The following is a 15549-nucleotide window of genomic DNA, read 5'->3' as shown; positions in this document are numbered from 1 at the left end:
ATGAAATCAATCGTTTTTACGTATAGTAATCGTAATTCAAATTTTCATTTTCAATACTTCGTGCATTAATTGTTATTTGTAACCAAAATTTTCTTTATTTACATTTAGAGAAAACAAACATGATAAATAATTATTGATTTTCTATTATGAATTACGATAATTCTATTACGAATTATTAAAAAAAAATTGTAACCAGTAAATAACGAGCAAATGTATGATTTTATATAAGTTACTCAGATACTTCATATAAGTGATGCCATTTAAACTATCCAGTAATGAGTAATTCCTCATTTAAATAATACCCATCTCTGCTAAACTGTGATTCATCTCTAATTATATATTTCTGCTGTTATTTAAATCTTCCAGTGATAAATAATTCCCTATTTAAATACTCCTTTAAACAAGAGCTCATTCAAACAATGCCCAACCCAGCTAAACCTCCATCCATCTGTAATTACACACACCACTAACCTGAGCAGCAATTTCTCGTTTTTCCAAAGAACACAAGTCAGCATCCAATTCCTCCGGCTTGATAGCCTCGGAATCCACTTTATCGTCGAAGACGGTTCCTTCTGTTGTCGGTCTGCCGGGAGCCTTTCTCTTTCCCGCAGACTTCGCATACCGATTCGTGCCACTCCCTACGGAACCATCCTCAGTGGGTCTTTTCGTACCGATCACAGTGTATCCGACTTGAAATTTCACTGACTTCTTCCTTTTAACCTTACCGGCTTGCGTGCTCGAATCGTCGCGCTCGGAAACCTTCTGCCCTGAACCACTCGTCGGTTTCTCCTCCACGCCACCCTCCTCCGTTATCTTTGCATCGTTCGATCGACTCGAATCAACTCCATCGATTTCAGGTTTCTCAACGATCGGGGAACGCTTGATCTCCGTTCTCAGCGCAGTCAATCTCTCGGCGCTTCTGTCTACGACTGACGTTTGGAAATTGTCCCTCCGCGAGTCGAAGGACCTAGCCTCGATGGCCTTGGCCTCCAGTCCCCTGCGGATGCTGAACACCGACTGGTGTCCCGATATCCTGTCCGCGTCTACTCTATCTCTATCGTTGGTTCTCGAATCCTTGTCGGTCGTCGTCTCGCTTCGAATCTCGTAGTACTTAACGAAGCTCCTAACTCTACCCGGGGTTATCGTTACAGTGTCGCGGGATTGGTCGTCACTTACAGCTACGGGTGTTACGGCCCTGTTATTGTCATTATTATTACAATGGGGTCGAGGAATTCTCCTAGCTATGGCACTTTTGTCGCCGCTACCCGTCCTCCTCCTTAAATCTAACTGTCGCTCGATCGCGCCACGATTATCCGCCTCGACGTTCTCCCCGTAGCCACGATCATCGAGCTCGTCCTCGCAAACTCTTGCGTCAGTCTTTTCATCGCAGCCCACCATCTGCAGAGATTCGACAGACCGTTCGACGAATCCATCGCTCCTCTCGAGGGACGCGTTGCCCTTGCCCTTGCTGCTTGGTTCGACGCGCAACTCAGGTACGCTCATCGATAACTCTGAGCGATCATCGTTCGTGGGTCCCTCGGATCTGTGTACGTCCACCTTCACGACCTCTTCGGTGCCGGTGTTCTTCGTCCTGTAATTCCTTGGGTAGTCCACTCGATCACTTCTGCTTGCTGCATTTCTTGAATAGCCGCTGTTTCGTCGTTCTTCGTGTTTCTCAGGCAATTCGGAGCTTTTGTCGAATTTTAGTCCACGATTGCTCGAAGGCTGTGCGAGGATTTGGTTATCATTTGCTTCACTTACAGAAGAAAGGGTGCTAGTTTTTTGTTTTAGATTCGTGTTCCTGTCGTTCCCTCCCTCGTCGTGCAAATTACTCTTACTTGAACTTTCCATGTTACTGTCTGACATAGATTCTATTTTTTCTGTGTCGTCAGTTACCTGCGAAAGGCTTTTAGAATAGACTTGCCTTCCACTGTTGACTGGTTTCAATTTGATGTTACTGAAATTAGAGAGCAATTCGTTTAACACGTTGCATTTCGCCTCTCCAGCGTTGTTCCTGTTAGGTTGGATGATCACTGTTGACCTCGGCTTCGGAACTGGAGGATTCATTTTCTTCGATGCTTCATTGGAGTCCTGTAAAATCTCCTGGATATCCGTGTCCATTCGTATTGCCTCGTTCAGCCTATCTGCGAGCTTATCTTCGTCTCTCTTGACTGGGATTGATTCTTGGTGAGTCGTAGATAATTTTGGAAAAGCACCGACGACCTTGCATCCTGTCGAAGCATTCCAGACTTCGTTCGATTCTTCGGAAAGCATATTTTCTAAAAAGGAGTTTCGTCGAACGTTAACTGGCACACTAATGTTTTCCTTGAAAATTTCTTGAGGTGCATAATTATTTTGGGAAAACGCATCTTCGACTCTATCCAAAGACATGTTAAAAATATCTGGACTACTATCTTTCACTACGGAAGCTTGAATTTCTTCTTCAGGATCGGTTGACGAGGAATCGTTATAAGTTAGGATATTTCGAAGCGATTCTTCCACAAACAGTTTCCGTTTGTACTCCTGACTGTTCTTTTTAGGTGAGTCGATTACTATTGCCTGTTTCCGATTACCTTCCAGCCTTCCTTCGACCAATGACACTCTTTCATCGATATCAATCCCTAATTTATTCGATACTAAATGTTCCTTCGCAACCTTGTCCTCTGCCACGTTTGTTATCGACTTTCGACGAAAGACTTCATCCTTCCTTTCATTTATTGTCGATTTTTGTTCACAGACCATTCCTTCATTTTCAAGGTTAGCGTTTTCTGCGTTCACCATTAGCTTCTGTTGAGTATCATCTACAATTTCATCTGTACTTCGGAAAGTGGTTTCTTTGTTCACCTCGATATTGTTATTTTCGTTCTCGCAGAAATCGTCTGGCAAATCCTCCACGACTTGACACTCTTCAGCGTGAGCGATACAATCCTGTAAAGTGGTCTGTGCCAAATTTTTACTTTCTGTCATCTCTTTCGAGCCATCATTAGTCTTATCTGATACAGAAATGCATTCCACCTTCGACACTGATAGATTCCTATCTGTTTCCGGTCTGTCAACCGCCACAGCAGAATCAAACGATTCGTTATGCGACTCTAGAGAAGTGGAGTAACGAAAGGTCTCGCTTAGATCAGCACGCACAGCGTCACTTTTAATAAATGATCCTTGATCAGGTGGATTAATGGAAGATCGTTCAATGGCGTTGTCCTTATTGTTTAAAACTGGAGAATCCACTTCATCCACGGTTTCTAGCATATCAACCGCCGATGTAGAATGGAAAGATTCGTTCTGTGATTGTAGAGAAGATGAGGAACGAAAAGAATCGCACAAATTAGCACGAGTATTGTCACTTTTGATTAATGGTCCTCGGTTAGCTAGCTTGACAGAAGACAACACGCTTTTCAACGAAGGCCAATCAAGGGTGTCGTGTTGGTTCTCCAGGGCGAAAGAATTTTTATCATTTATAGGTTTCAATTGGTCAACCTCTGATGCAGAATGGATCTTGTTCAAATTAACAGGAGTATCGACATTCGATCCTCGATTAGCTAGATTGATGGAAGCTAACACGCTCTTCAACGAGGGCCAGTCGAGGGTGTCGCTTTGATTCTTTGAACCTGAAGAATTTGAAGAATCTGCGTCGTTTACTGATTTATTTTGGGACTCCAACGAGGTGGAGCTAGGAAGGGAGTCGTTTAGGTCAACACGAGCATCCTCAGATTTGACAAACGATCCCGTATTAGCGAGATTGGCGGAAGACAACATACTTATCAACGAAGGCCAGTCATGAATTTCGGTGTAATTCTTCGAACCCGAAGAACCTACTTCGTTCTGCGAGGTGGAACAAGAAAGATCGTTTATATTAACACGACCGCCATCGCGTTTGTTAAACGATCCTCTACTGAGAGAAGACAACACATTCTTCAAAGAGGGCCAATCAAGAGTATCATTTTGATTTTTCAACCCCGAAGAATCTGATTTATTCACTGATTCGTTCTGCGAGGTGGAGCAAGGTGAATCGTTTAGGTCGACACAAGCAGCGTCGCGGTTCTTAAACGATCCTTTATTAGCAAGATTGGAGGAAGACAACACGCTTATCAACGAAGGCCAGTCGAGAGTATCATTTTGATTCTTCAACCCCGGAGAACCTGCTTTATTCACCGATTCATTCTGGGAGATGGAGCAAGGACTGGGATCAACACAACCATCTCGTTTGATGAACGATCGCCTATTACCAAGGTTAACGTTAGTCAACACGCTCTTCAACGAAGGCCAGTCGAGGGCATCGTTGCGATTCTTCAAGTCCGAGTTAAAGGGTGCGTCCTCAAACTCATCATTCTGCGAAATCTGTTTGTTGCTCACCTCCACTTCTTCGGTGACTTCCGTCAACTGCACGGAAGAGGTGCAAACGTAACCTTCCTCGTCGTCAACGATGGGTTCGATATTTTGCAAACTGTCACACGTGGCGTCGCCATCTTCGCTCAGTTCGTAATCCGGAGTGGAGGAGCTCGGGGACTCGATGACGAATCTCACCTTTGTCAAACGGGGAACCGCGGGTTCCTCCTCGAAGCTCTCGTAACACATCGGGCCAGCCGATCGTCGAGCGTTGGTCTTGTTGCTTCTGTCTATATAATCGTCGAAGATGAAGCGACTGGACTCGTCGAACTTCTCGATGAACTGGCCTGTGTAGGTGGCGTTCCACCTGTCCAGGCACTTCTCGAACGGAAGGTTCGTAGTGGTGACACGGAAGCATAGATCGTTCTCTTCGTCGTCCAAGGAATGTTCAAAGGACTCGTGAATGGAACTGACGAACTCGACGGAGGTTGTAGTCCTCGGCTCGTCCTTGTGTTGCAGCGTGTTGGACATTACGTTTTGAAAGTCCTGAAGAGTGAAGAGCAGAGGTGGGTACTTGTTGGTCTCCATTCGTGGCACATTGGCGAACAGAGGGTACGGACGATCGTTTGAAGAGTTCGTAGAGTTGCTTGGATCATAGTTGTCGTTCTTGTCAGTGGAACTATTGCTCGTTTCCTTCGTTGGTATCAAATCGGTGTCTTCGAACTGAAGGGACGTCGGCTGGGATGTTCCCTCCGTCTCGCTAAAAGTTAGACTATTCGAGGTTTCTTCGAGGTCTTCGGTTGGTCTGGTGTTGGAAATCGTTTCCTCGTCGTGATCTTTAGTTGCGTGGTACTTGATTCTGCGGGCCGCCCGGGGCGGTGGCGGCGGCGGTGGTAAACGCTTTCTGTCTTGCTTGCCGGGACCCCTGCCCTGGTTGCTTGTCGGTGACGTCCCTTGCGGAGGTTTTACTGTCGCTGGAAACTTAGCTTTGCGTTTTTTGCGTCTCGGCGGGACCGGCGGTCTGTTTGCAGATTCTGCGCCTGAAACAACCATGGGTCGAACGTTGGTTTGCATGGTACTGGGGAGTGTCTGATAATCTTTGTTTAGGAGCGGAGGGTACACTCTTAGCGGTCTAAGGATCGAACTCCTTCACGACGAGCACTGAGTGCACATACGTGGATTAAATGCACGATATAATTTAAGTGTGTCGAGTTTGACAACTGCAACTCCGTAGTTTAATAACTAGTGATTGTTGTATAGTACTGGGGAGTATCTGAGAATTTTTATTTGGGACTAATGGATACACTCTCGTCAAATCAAAGTTTGAACTCCTTCACAATGAGCACTGATTGAATTAAACACTCGACATAAATTAAGTAATCCGAATTTGATAACTGTAATTCCGTAGTTTGATAACTACTTGTTATTTATCCCGATAGTTCGTAATATCGAACGTTGGTTTGGGTGGTACCGAAGAATATTAGAGATTCTTTAGTTAGGACCAATGGATACACTGTTAACTTATCAAGTCCGAGTTTGAACTCCTTCATAGTGAGCACTAAGTGTACAGATGATTAAGCACTTTAATTTAAAAACTACGTAATCGTTGATTGGAAATTCGTTGTTACTTATGTTGATATTTTAGAATATTTACATTTGTGCATATCGCAGAATGGTAGGTCACGGTTCGCGGTTGGATTTAGGTATCGTGATGCGGAAACGCGTGACTGACCACGGCGTTAGACCGTCCGAGGGATACTAAAGGTGATTCTCTACAAATGACAGACGATCCGCCACCCCTCGCTAGTTCTTTCTCTTTCTAACGCGCGGTCAATAGCAGTGATTCACTAATGCTGCAAGTTTAAATTTCCTATTGAATGAAGGAAGACCCTGACAGGGTGTCTAGACAAATTCTAAAATCAATGACGATTCCGAAGGTGACGCGCGGTGCTAGGGTTCTCTTCGAACACGTAAATTCACCAAAATAGCCATACGAGAAATTATTAAAATAACTATAAAAGGAACTTATAAAAATATTATTCTTGCTGATATTAATACTTTACACATGGCTCGCGGTGGATTTGAAATTTAAAGAATTGTTTCTAGAAATCGAATTAAAAGCATTCTTTCAATTTTCTAGAGAAGAAGATTAATTTGCGCGTTGGTGATTGACAGAGTATCGGAATCTAATGTCGATTATTGTTCACACTACGCGCGGAGACGTTTTCCAAGATCGTATTGAAATATTTCCGGTTCGGTTAAAGGACAAGCTTGATGTGACCGTACGTATTAGATAGGCGAGTGCAAAGAGTCACAAATGGTGCCGCCTCGAACTCTGAGCAAGGCTTCGTCCGCTAAGTGGATAAAAACAATTCGATTAGGTTACGTAGGCTGTGTAGCTACGTCCGACATAATGGACATAACAGCGTTAATGGTATTTTCGACGGGATTTTACACGAACGGACCTACCATCCCAAACGGTGGATCGAAATTAAGAGGATCAGGGAATAGCCATCAACGTAAGTGGAATTAATAAGATCCATTTACATATTAAACACGTAACGATGCATTTAAAAAATAAAATACGTATGTTTAATTATAAATCAACACAAAATAAAAGAACTACAACGTTCGAAACGTAGAAATATATACACACGCTTGATGCGACTTCTCATGCATCTTTTTTTCTTTATTAAATTATGAATTCGTTTTACAAAAATTCAATTAAAGTTATAGTGTACGTAAGTATCGACGGAATTAGTTACTGACCTGCGATTAAATAAAGACTTGGCGGCTGGTTCTGCTGACGTCGAAGTCCTCTATATTCAGCAACATACTAGCGGACTTGAGACCACCTGCATCGACGAGATCGCTCATGTAGAGGCTGTTTGCATTGTGATTACCCATTGCACTCGATGCAGCACTGCTGTACGCGCTCGAGGTGTTTTGCACCGATGCGCCGTCGGTGGTCCTTTGAACGAGCCATTTGTTTGTCACACTCGACGTATCCGCTTCCGAGTTCACATCGAATCTGATGTCGCTGAAATCAATACAAACAGACCGTTAACCCGCGATTAAAAGATCAGCCGTTACATGCTAACGAACGACCGATGTCCGATCGCAGAGCGGGTTTGCTGAACTATTTGTGCTATACCGCGCTCACAAAGGTCTCGAATTTAGACGAAAAAAATAATTAAGAATCGGCTATGCTCTTGTAATCAGTTCATGGTTTGGTAATGCTAATAGTTTGGACGCAAGGTGCAATACCATTGCGTTTCGTTCTGAATTTGCTAGTTGGACTCATTAGTAACGTTTATCTAGCAGATCTTGCATTTGACGTGACGCTATTAATCGTTTGAAATCGATCTGCTCAAACTAATTACGTACAATAAATTAACGCGTAATTGGGAACTGTACGAATGATTAATATCGTCGCGTCAAAGGGAGGTCTGCTTGATGCGTTTAAGCGATGATTTTCATTAGGTAATTTAGCCCAAAACAGAGTAATATTTATTTTACGTGAATGATATTATTTTGTACATAAAAAGGAGTGTTATTATATCTGAGTTATTAGGATTACATACAAGTAGAATACAGAAGAAAAATCCAAGACCTCCAAAATGATATATCACTCATATAAAGAAATTCCAGTCCATGAAACAAGTCGAGCAAAGGTAGTTTCACGAAGTTTCACCGAAATCGGTTGAGAACTCTCATAATTATGAACATTTAAAATAGTGCTCCGCTAATTTTGTCCAGTATTTTAGCTAGCATTCGCTGTTTTAAAAGTTCTTCAATTAAAAAATCATTACAACATGATTATCCCACCAAGGAACTTTCATACTCACTTCAGGTAATTGTTCTCCGCCACGGTGTGTTCATGTTTTTGCCTGGAGATCGCGTTTTTGCGCGAGGTGGGTTGCGAGAGGACCAGCTCGATCGTGTCCGACGAGCTCTGCAGCATCTTCAGAGCGTCCTCGTATCGCAGGTGTAACAAATTCTGCCCGTTTATCGCCACGATACGATCGCCTGACGCCAATAAATTTCATCGAATTAATGCAGGCTCGGTGAAAAATGATACTCGAAGCATACCTTTGTTCACGTTTCCAGCCATATCGGCCGATCCTCCAACCGAAACCGCTTGAACGTAAACGCCACCGTTGTTACCCTCTGTCACTTGTAACCCTATGCTACCCCCGTGACCCCTTTCCAACTTAATCGTCTGCAGGATTCGCTCCTCTGCGAAGGACAACTCCTCGAGCCGCGCTGCTAAGGAGACAGACATCGACTCGTCCTCGGTAACGTGGAACGTCTCGTCGTCGGTACGGATATCAGCGTCTGTTTAGTGAGAAAATTATTCATGCTTTCTAATTTTATGTGGAAATTATATGGTTCAATTGAAATTTTATTGCATGCGTCCTTTGGGTATATTTAATTAACAAAATGATCAGCGTTATTGTTAGCCAAGAATGCAAACTTCAAGAAAATAAATCTTACATCAATTTTTGAGGAGTACGAATTAATCGATACAAGAACATAAACAATTGTTATTTCCACACGGAATGTTAAATATAGTACAACACCAAAAATGTAACGAAATTAACGGTTGTGTGTATTAAAGTGTTGGCTATTGGAAAAGTTTGAAACAAAATTATTACTAACTGAGCACGTATGCTTCGGGCAAAGGAGATTCCGTAGACCGTCCTGATAAGGACTGAATCGACGACTCCGTGTCCGATTTTAGCGATAGGGATTCCATGTCGTCGGTAAGGGCGGTATCTTTTTGCGCCAGGCTGCTGTAGATGGCTCGCGTACCCATTTTCACCCCCAGTCGCCGTGGTAAACTTGGCGTACGATAACCACTCGTTTGTCTGGATGTTCCATAGTTCGGTAAGCTCGAGGTCTTCATCTGCATGATGTGCGAAATGATTACAATTTTAGTTTCAAGTCTCGAGTCAATTTTCTCGCGTTAAAAAACTATACGATGTCTATGTTACAGAATCATTTGAACAAAGAATATTTCACAGAGCATTCCTCTCAAAAGCTGATGGTAACGAAGGGGTTGAAAGTACCACTAAACAGTTGGGATCTTTAAATTTAAAGTAAATTTATTGTTTCTGTTTATAAAGTATACATAAAATAAAACACGATTGTAAACGTGAATGTAAAATAAATAAAACATTCATTTTAAAATCCAAATAGCCAAAAAAGAATATAAGTGTTGAGTAAATATACTATAAGATAAAGCGTGTTCTTTTAGTAAGAAAATAAGCATCATTATGGAACTCAAGTGTTAGATAAATAAACTTCAATTTAAAATCGTAGCCCGACCCTTCATTTCGTCATTTCCCTTAAAAAATCTTTTCTCGAACTTCTTTTATATATACAGAAAAATACTGATAAACGCTTGCTCACCTTGTGTAGCGACTTCTTCACGTCTGTCACGTCCCATACCTCCTCAGGAACCGGAAACTCCATTTTCCTGGAGATCCCAACCTTGTTGATCGCCGCGTACAGCTCCTCAGGGTTCTCAGGCTTCTCCAGCGGATCCGAGTCGTTCGACGAAATAATTTTGGGAAGGGAATAACCACACTCCGTCGATTCCGTTCCCAACTCGATCCGCGGACAATTGTAAACTTTCCCGTTACTTTTCATTCCCTTCGCGTCCAACGAAAGGGGTTCGTTGGGGGTCGTTAAGCTTCTCTCGGACTCGTCCTCCGTGTCACGGGACTCCCCCTCGGGCTCCAATCGAACGTTCACTTGAGCGTAAAGCGCGTCTTCTTCGAAGTTGTATGGTCCAGGCTCGCGAATGGCGTCTTTCGTTTTCGAAACTGCGTTCGCCTCCTTCTGGGGATTCTCGTTTTCTTTGTTCTGGTATTCCTCGAGCTGCAACGGGTAACTTGGCCTCGGCTGAGTGTTCTTCACGGTGTTCGCTATGGCTATTTTCGTTTTGCTGTCGTGAGACTTTGTCTTCGACGGCGACGATTTCGTTTCCACCGTCGTGGGAACCCCGAACTCTGCAAACCATTGGTTACCTCGTATTCTGAACTCTGGCGTTTGGAAAGAGATGGATATCTTTCTCAACCCTTTACGCTCTAGCAACTTTCTAAACCTAATATGAAATGATTTTATACGCGGATTGATAAAAATATTGTATTTTGATATTTTATGGACCTCCGTGTTTTGGAAACATAATTTAAGTCGCTACATTTTTAAGCACTTCATTTTAATATTAGGTTCTGTCTTCATCATTCAAGTGACCTCGTTTCATGACAGTGTAAAATCATATTTATTCTTATTGAAATTGATTTTACAACGAAAACATAGGTTTACAAAACTTTCGAAATAATAAAGACTCCAGAAAACAACCTTCCGACACCACTGTCAAATCTACACGAGTCACTTGAAATTTTAATTTTAATTTCAATATCAATTTTAATATTGCTTCCTGCTGCTTTCTTCTACATCTCATCGAGTTCGCCATCGAGCGAAGTCATAATTTTTTAATCGCTTATTCGCGCGTGAAAGTTAAGGCGTACCTTTCGCAAGCCCCTGCAACGAAGTAAGCTCCGAACGCAGCCTCAGGAAGAACTGATGGTGCAATGAGGTGAGCTTGAAAGCAAAGTAACTTCTGGAAAAGAAAAATACTCTCTTAAACTCTCTGCCTGTGCGACGCCCGACTCCACGCATTAAATCCTCTTTCAAATCCCATTCAGACACCGAAACTTAAAGTGTTTTTCGACCGTTTGCTATTCTTCTTCGCGTTCAACTAAATCAAATATGTTTTCGTTTAACAGTCCTAGAAAAGACTAGAGGTAACTAGAGGTTTATATTGAAACTGAATGTATAGTGAATTGCGTGTAGATTGTATACGTTTTCTAAAAATGCCTTTATGCCTAAAAATGTCCTTCTTTTTTCAATTTGATTGACACACTTGCTATTATATCTATTTATATAACTGTTCAATAATAGCAAGAAGTAATATTTAAAGAGCTTTCCTCAACAAAAAAAAAAACTAAAATACCAAATCACCCAATTCATAGGGCTCCGAACTAAACGCTTTAAGCATATCTATCTGTAACAGCCTCCACTCCAATAGACCTTGATCACTTCAAGTTTCAAGCTCCCTAGCCAAATGATTAATTAAACGAAAACTTACTTTCGATGATCCATTCGAAGCTTGAACTTGCACCGTTTCCCGTTCACCTTGCTGTAAACGACCAAACAGCTTTTGCTGTAGCTCAGCGTCTGTATATCTTTCCACTGAAACTGCGCCAGCTCGATCCTTTCCCTTGGCTCGCCGCCCCTCTCGAACAGCTTCAACCCCTGCGCGTGTATCGCCAACCAGACGTTGCTCTCGGTCTTCTTTTTGCCCCCTTTGCCACTTTTACCACCGTGATTTATGTTATTATTCATATTATTATTGTTGTTGTTGCAGGCCTCGACGCGCGACTTGGGCGACTTCTGGCCGTAGATGTCGTTCGACGTTGCGCTCTTCGTTAGCCCTGGTTTCGTCTCCTCGCCCCCGTAGGGGATTTTAGGGATGTTCTCGGAGGATCCTAGCCGAGTGATCTCGATCCTGGCGCGCGGAGGGTACTCCTGACGCTTGTCGCGGCTGTACATGTTCTCCGTTGTCTCTGGTTGTCTATCCTCGCGATTATCGCTCGCGTTTTTCTTCCTCTGCTGCGCCATCACCTTCTCCAGCTCCTTGGAGTCCATGGTGGCTATGTAATAGTGCGAGCCGTAATCCGCCAACGTCTGCGCGTGAGTGACGAACATCTCCTCCGCCTTGTTCGAGTCGAGACCGCGTCTGTCTCGATGAGCCTGGTGAAGCCTACCTCGGAGGGCCTCCGTTCCTCCCTTATTGGTCTGCGACTGATGCTGATCTATGTTGAGGATCAACGACTCCGGGACGTAGTGCTCCAGCAGGAAGTAATCGCCGCAGCCGTGCTCCTGTGCGGAGGGGCGAAACGTCAGGCGTTGTCGAGGAGGAATTATTTGGGGGACGATGTGTGGAGAACAGTCTTGGCGAGGGTGGGTTGGGAGTAGTTATAACAGATATGATTAGGAATCTTTAGGATAATCTTGGTCCTCTTGGATTTCTTTTCACTTCGTTTTCTCTTTCTATGAGTTACCTACTTATACTCCTTGTGAGTTCAGAAAATATGTAACGATTGATAGTACGTTTTCCAATTTTATTGACACACCTGCTTTATTTTATTTATTTATATAACTGTTCCATAATAGCAAGAAGTAATATTCTCAGAAGAATATGCTCAGGCACCTTCTGACAGCGTCAATATTTTTCAACTAATGGAATTGTTTTGAACCCTCACGAACAATGAAAAATACAATGGGATCATGTTTGGAGAGGAACGATAGTGGAAGGATAGATTGTACAACATTATCAAAATACATTTGAACGATATTTTTCACCGTTTTCATTTCGTCTGTGTTATTTATGGCTCTGCGCTTAATTCTGGCACCGATTCAATCGGTTTATAACTGATACCTACTTTCCCAGATACGAGTAAAATCGACGAATCTCTGGTTTACTCACGTTCACGTTATAATTCCCAAATTCGGCTTGAAGAGCTAGTCCAGTGAGATTAATTAACTCCTGGTACGGGCACACCAGCTGTTGTTCCAATATACATCGTCGTATTTGCAGATACAGTAGATGCTTCGATATCCAACTCCTGCACAAGTAATCCACGGTTTACACCCTGTACGTATACTGATTGCAAACCTCTATATTCTTGTCTTTTAAAAACGAAATACTTTTACAAAACTACTAGTAATTATTATACTGGAAATTATTATGCAATAATATAGAAAACATACATAAAATATGCATGATGTATGTTGAATATATCCCACAATTATAATAATAATAATAATATTGTCATTTCGTTTCGCAATGTGTTGTGAATAAACAACTCGAACGTACCTAATACCACGAAGAGAGGGCAGAAAGAACCTGAGTCGCAAATACAGCATAAAACTAGTCGGAAGACCCAGGAGGCCTTTGCTCTTGCCGCTGCACAACCATCCCGGTGGTGCGACCTTATTCAATTTAGTTTCAGGCGGCAAAATCGCGAAGTCACCCGCCAAGAGCACAGCTAAGCCTAGGGTGAAGTTTTCGTCGAGGCTTTCAGCTTGAACGATGGCCTAAAATCATTTGCGAGGGGTGCATTATGCAAGCCACCTGATTAAACGGTATCAAAGATACGTTTTACCTAGACAAGCTTGGGAATCGCGTTCGCTTAATTACTGTAAGACATCCTAATTACGGAATATACGAATCTCCGAATAGTTGAAAGCAACTGTCTTTGCATTGGAAGAAAATAAGTATTATCATCCCTTAATGTAAAATATATACACAATTTTAAATAGATTTTCTTTCGTGTGTTAAAAATGAAGAAAATATTTAAGGTAGAGACAGTTTCTGTCTGTACATTGCGATTATAGTCACTTGAAATGACCACAAGTGAAGAAAATTCTTAATTACCAAGCGTGTGCTTGTATACACAAGTGTGGAGTATTAAATGATATGTTGAAGCTGACACGTAATTTATCCTATGCACAATAAACCTCCAACGTAAGTAATAAGTGTGTTCAGGGATTCCTACTCCCTGGGAAATTTTATATCCGATATTCGAAAATGCATCGATTTAATTTCAATTTTTTCAAACGCAAATTATCAATAAATGTTAAAATATAATATAACAGAAATGGAAGAAATCAATCAAATTGACGCTTGTTACGTATTGGCCAAGCCATAATCGTTAGTATATCGCATAACTGACGGTTTGTGGATTTGTCGTATATAACGATTAATCTTGGCAGAATCCCAGAATTTCACGAGAGTTCACGCCGGAATTTGTGGTCTCGTGAATAACCACCTACGTCTTGGTCTTCATAGTGTGACACTAGATATCTATTCAACGTGTCGTAAAATAGATACTACCTAAATTTTATTTACGTGTTTACTATTCCAAATAAAAATAATCTGACGTCACTGAGAGGAAACTCTCTTGTTAAAGGTATTAAAGGGATTCGTAAAAATAGTAATTTGAAATAAAATAAAAAATAATAGCGATATCAACCAAATGATGAAAACATATATCTGAGAAATGTATACTTATCAGATATGATTATAATGATATGAACTGTCCTCCTAATCATAATGTAAGTAGAACTTTGAAAATAAAGAAGTTCTTATAAAATTATTTGTAAGCAAGGCAATCTAAAATTTTTCCAAATTAATCAATGGAAATGTTTTTAGAAATACAAAAGAATAACTATTCCTAACTCGTTTGTGAAAATATCTTGTGTTTACTTTATTGTAGAAAATCGATATGTTTCTGTAAATGACATTATACGTATCATTCAAACAAAATTGCCCAGCAAATTGAATCTCTTATCATCGAGGGACACTCTCCATAGAAAACTCTCGGCAGTTCGTAGTTTTGATTGAACTTCAGCACTTTCCATCACTTTTCATCTTTGAAAAGAAATATATACTACCCAATCGATTTACTAATTCTGCGATGTATTAAAATCAAAGTGTTGTTTGGTAAAAATTAATCGATTATTGAGAATTAAATTGTGTATTTATTTAGGAAAGATTAACGATCTGAAAATGTATTTCCCCAATAATTACCTGGAACAAATCACCAGCTGTGACTTTCTGGGGATCACATGTCACTTCCACTCGTTGACCAGTCAGCATTATTACGACTATTCGGCCAGAACTGCCAGCCTAGTTGAAAAACAATCAACTAGTATTAAATTTATTAAACAATAGTATTAAATTCCCTTGGTTACATTATGTACGTATATTATGTTATATTTAAATTTCTATATGATCCTAAAATTATTTATATTTAGATGAACTATGTCTATTGTTCACGAATAATTAATTAGTATTACTAACATAATATTTAATCTTAATTGTAATACAGAGATATTATTATTAGTATAGACAATTTAGACTCGTCATATAACATATATCATTGAGAGATTAATATTATTTGTGTTTAGAATACCATTCAATTTTATAGAAACCAATAAAACAATATAATGAATTGTTTGGTGTCATCATGAAATAAATTCGACACATAACAGCGAGAGAACCAAGATCCGGTATGGTCTAGTGGCTAGGATACCTGGCTTTCACCCAGGAGGCTCGGGTTCGATTCCCGGTACCGGAAAATT

At 41.3% G+C, this 15549-nt stretch overlaps 1 protein-coding gene and 1 non-coding gene across 13 annotated transcripts in view; one reads left to right on the top strand and one right to left on the bottom strand.

The window, feature by feature from the left end:
• Positions 1 to 15549, bottom strand: part of LOC128876996 (uncharacterized) — a 99475-nt gene that overhangs the window by 2156 nt on the left and 81770 nt on the right. For 10 of the 12 annotated variants that reach the window (XM_054123895.1, XM_054123890.1, XM_054123891.1 and 7 more), the window contains 11 exons: positions 14996 to 15094; positions 13280 to 13500; positions 12890 to 13028; positions 11489 to 12282; positions 10869 to 10960; positions 9745 to 10346; positions 8992 to 9238; positions 8422 to 8667; positions 8178 to 8358; positions 7099 to 7369; positions 5237 to 5369 (listed from right to left, as the gene is read on the bottom strand). In XM_054123895.1, the coding sequence (XP_053979870.1) occupies positions 7105 to 7369; positions 8178 to 8358; positions 8422 to 8667; positions 8992 to 9238; positions 9745 to 10346; positions 10869 to 10960; positions 11489 to 12282; positions 12890 to 13028; positions 13280 to 13500; positions 14996 to 15094 (2886 nt within the window). In that variant the 3' untranslated portion in view covers positions 5237 to 5369; positions 7099 to 7104. Of the gene's footprint in view, positions 1 to 471; positions 5370 to 5983; positions 6350 to 7098; positions 7370 to 8177; positions 8359 to 8421; positions 8668 to 8991; positions 9239 to 9744; positions 10347 to 10868; positions 10961 to 11488; positions 12283 to 12889; positions 13029 to 13279; positions 13501 to 14995; positions 15095 to 15549 lie in introns of those variants that run through there. The other 2 variants (XM_054123886.1, XM_054123885.1) reach the window with 2 other exon arrangements.
• Positions 15474 to 15545, top strand: Trnae-uuc (transfer RNA glutamic acid (anticodon UUC)). Its single transcript has one exon. It is a non-coding gene; the product is annotated as a tRNA-Glu (tRNA).

Source organism: Hylaeus volcanicus, chromosome 5, assembly GCF_026283585.1.
Source record: "Hylaeus volcanicus isolate JK05 chromosome 5, UHH_iyHylVolc1.0_haploid, whole genome shotgun sequence".
Classification (NCBI taxonomy): Eukaryota; Metazoa; Arthropoda; class Insecta; order Hymenoptera; family Colletidae; genus Hylaeus; species Hylaeus volcanicus.
Note: the sequence above shows the minus strand (reverse complement) of the source record. Positions and strands in the feature narration are given on the sequence as shown.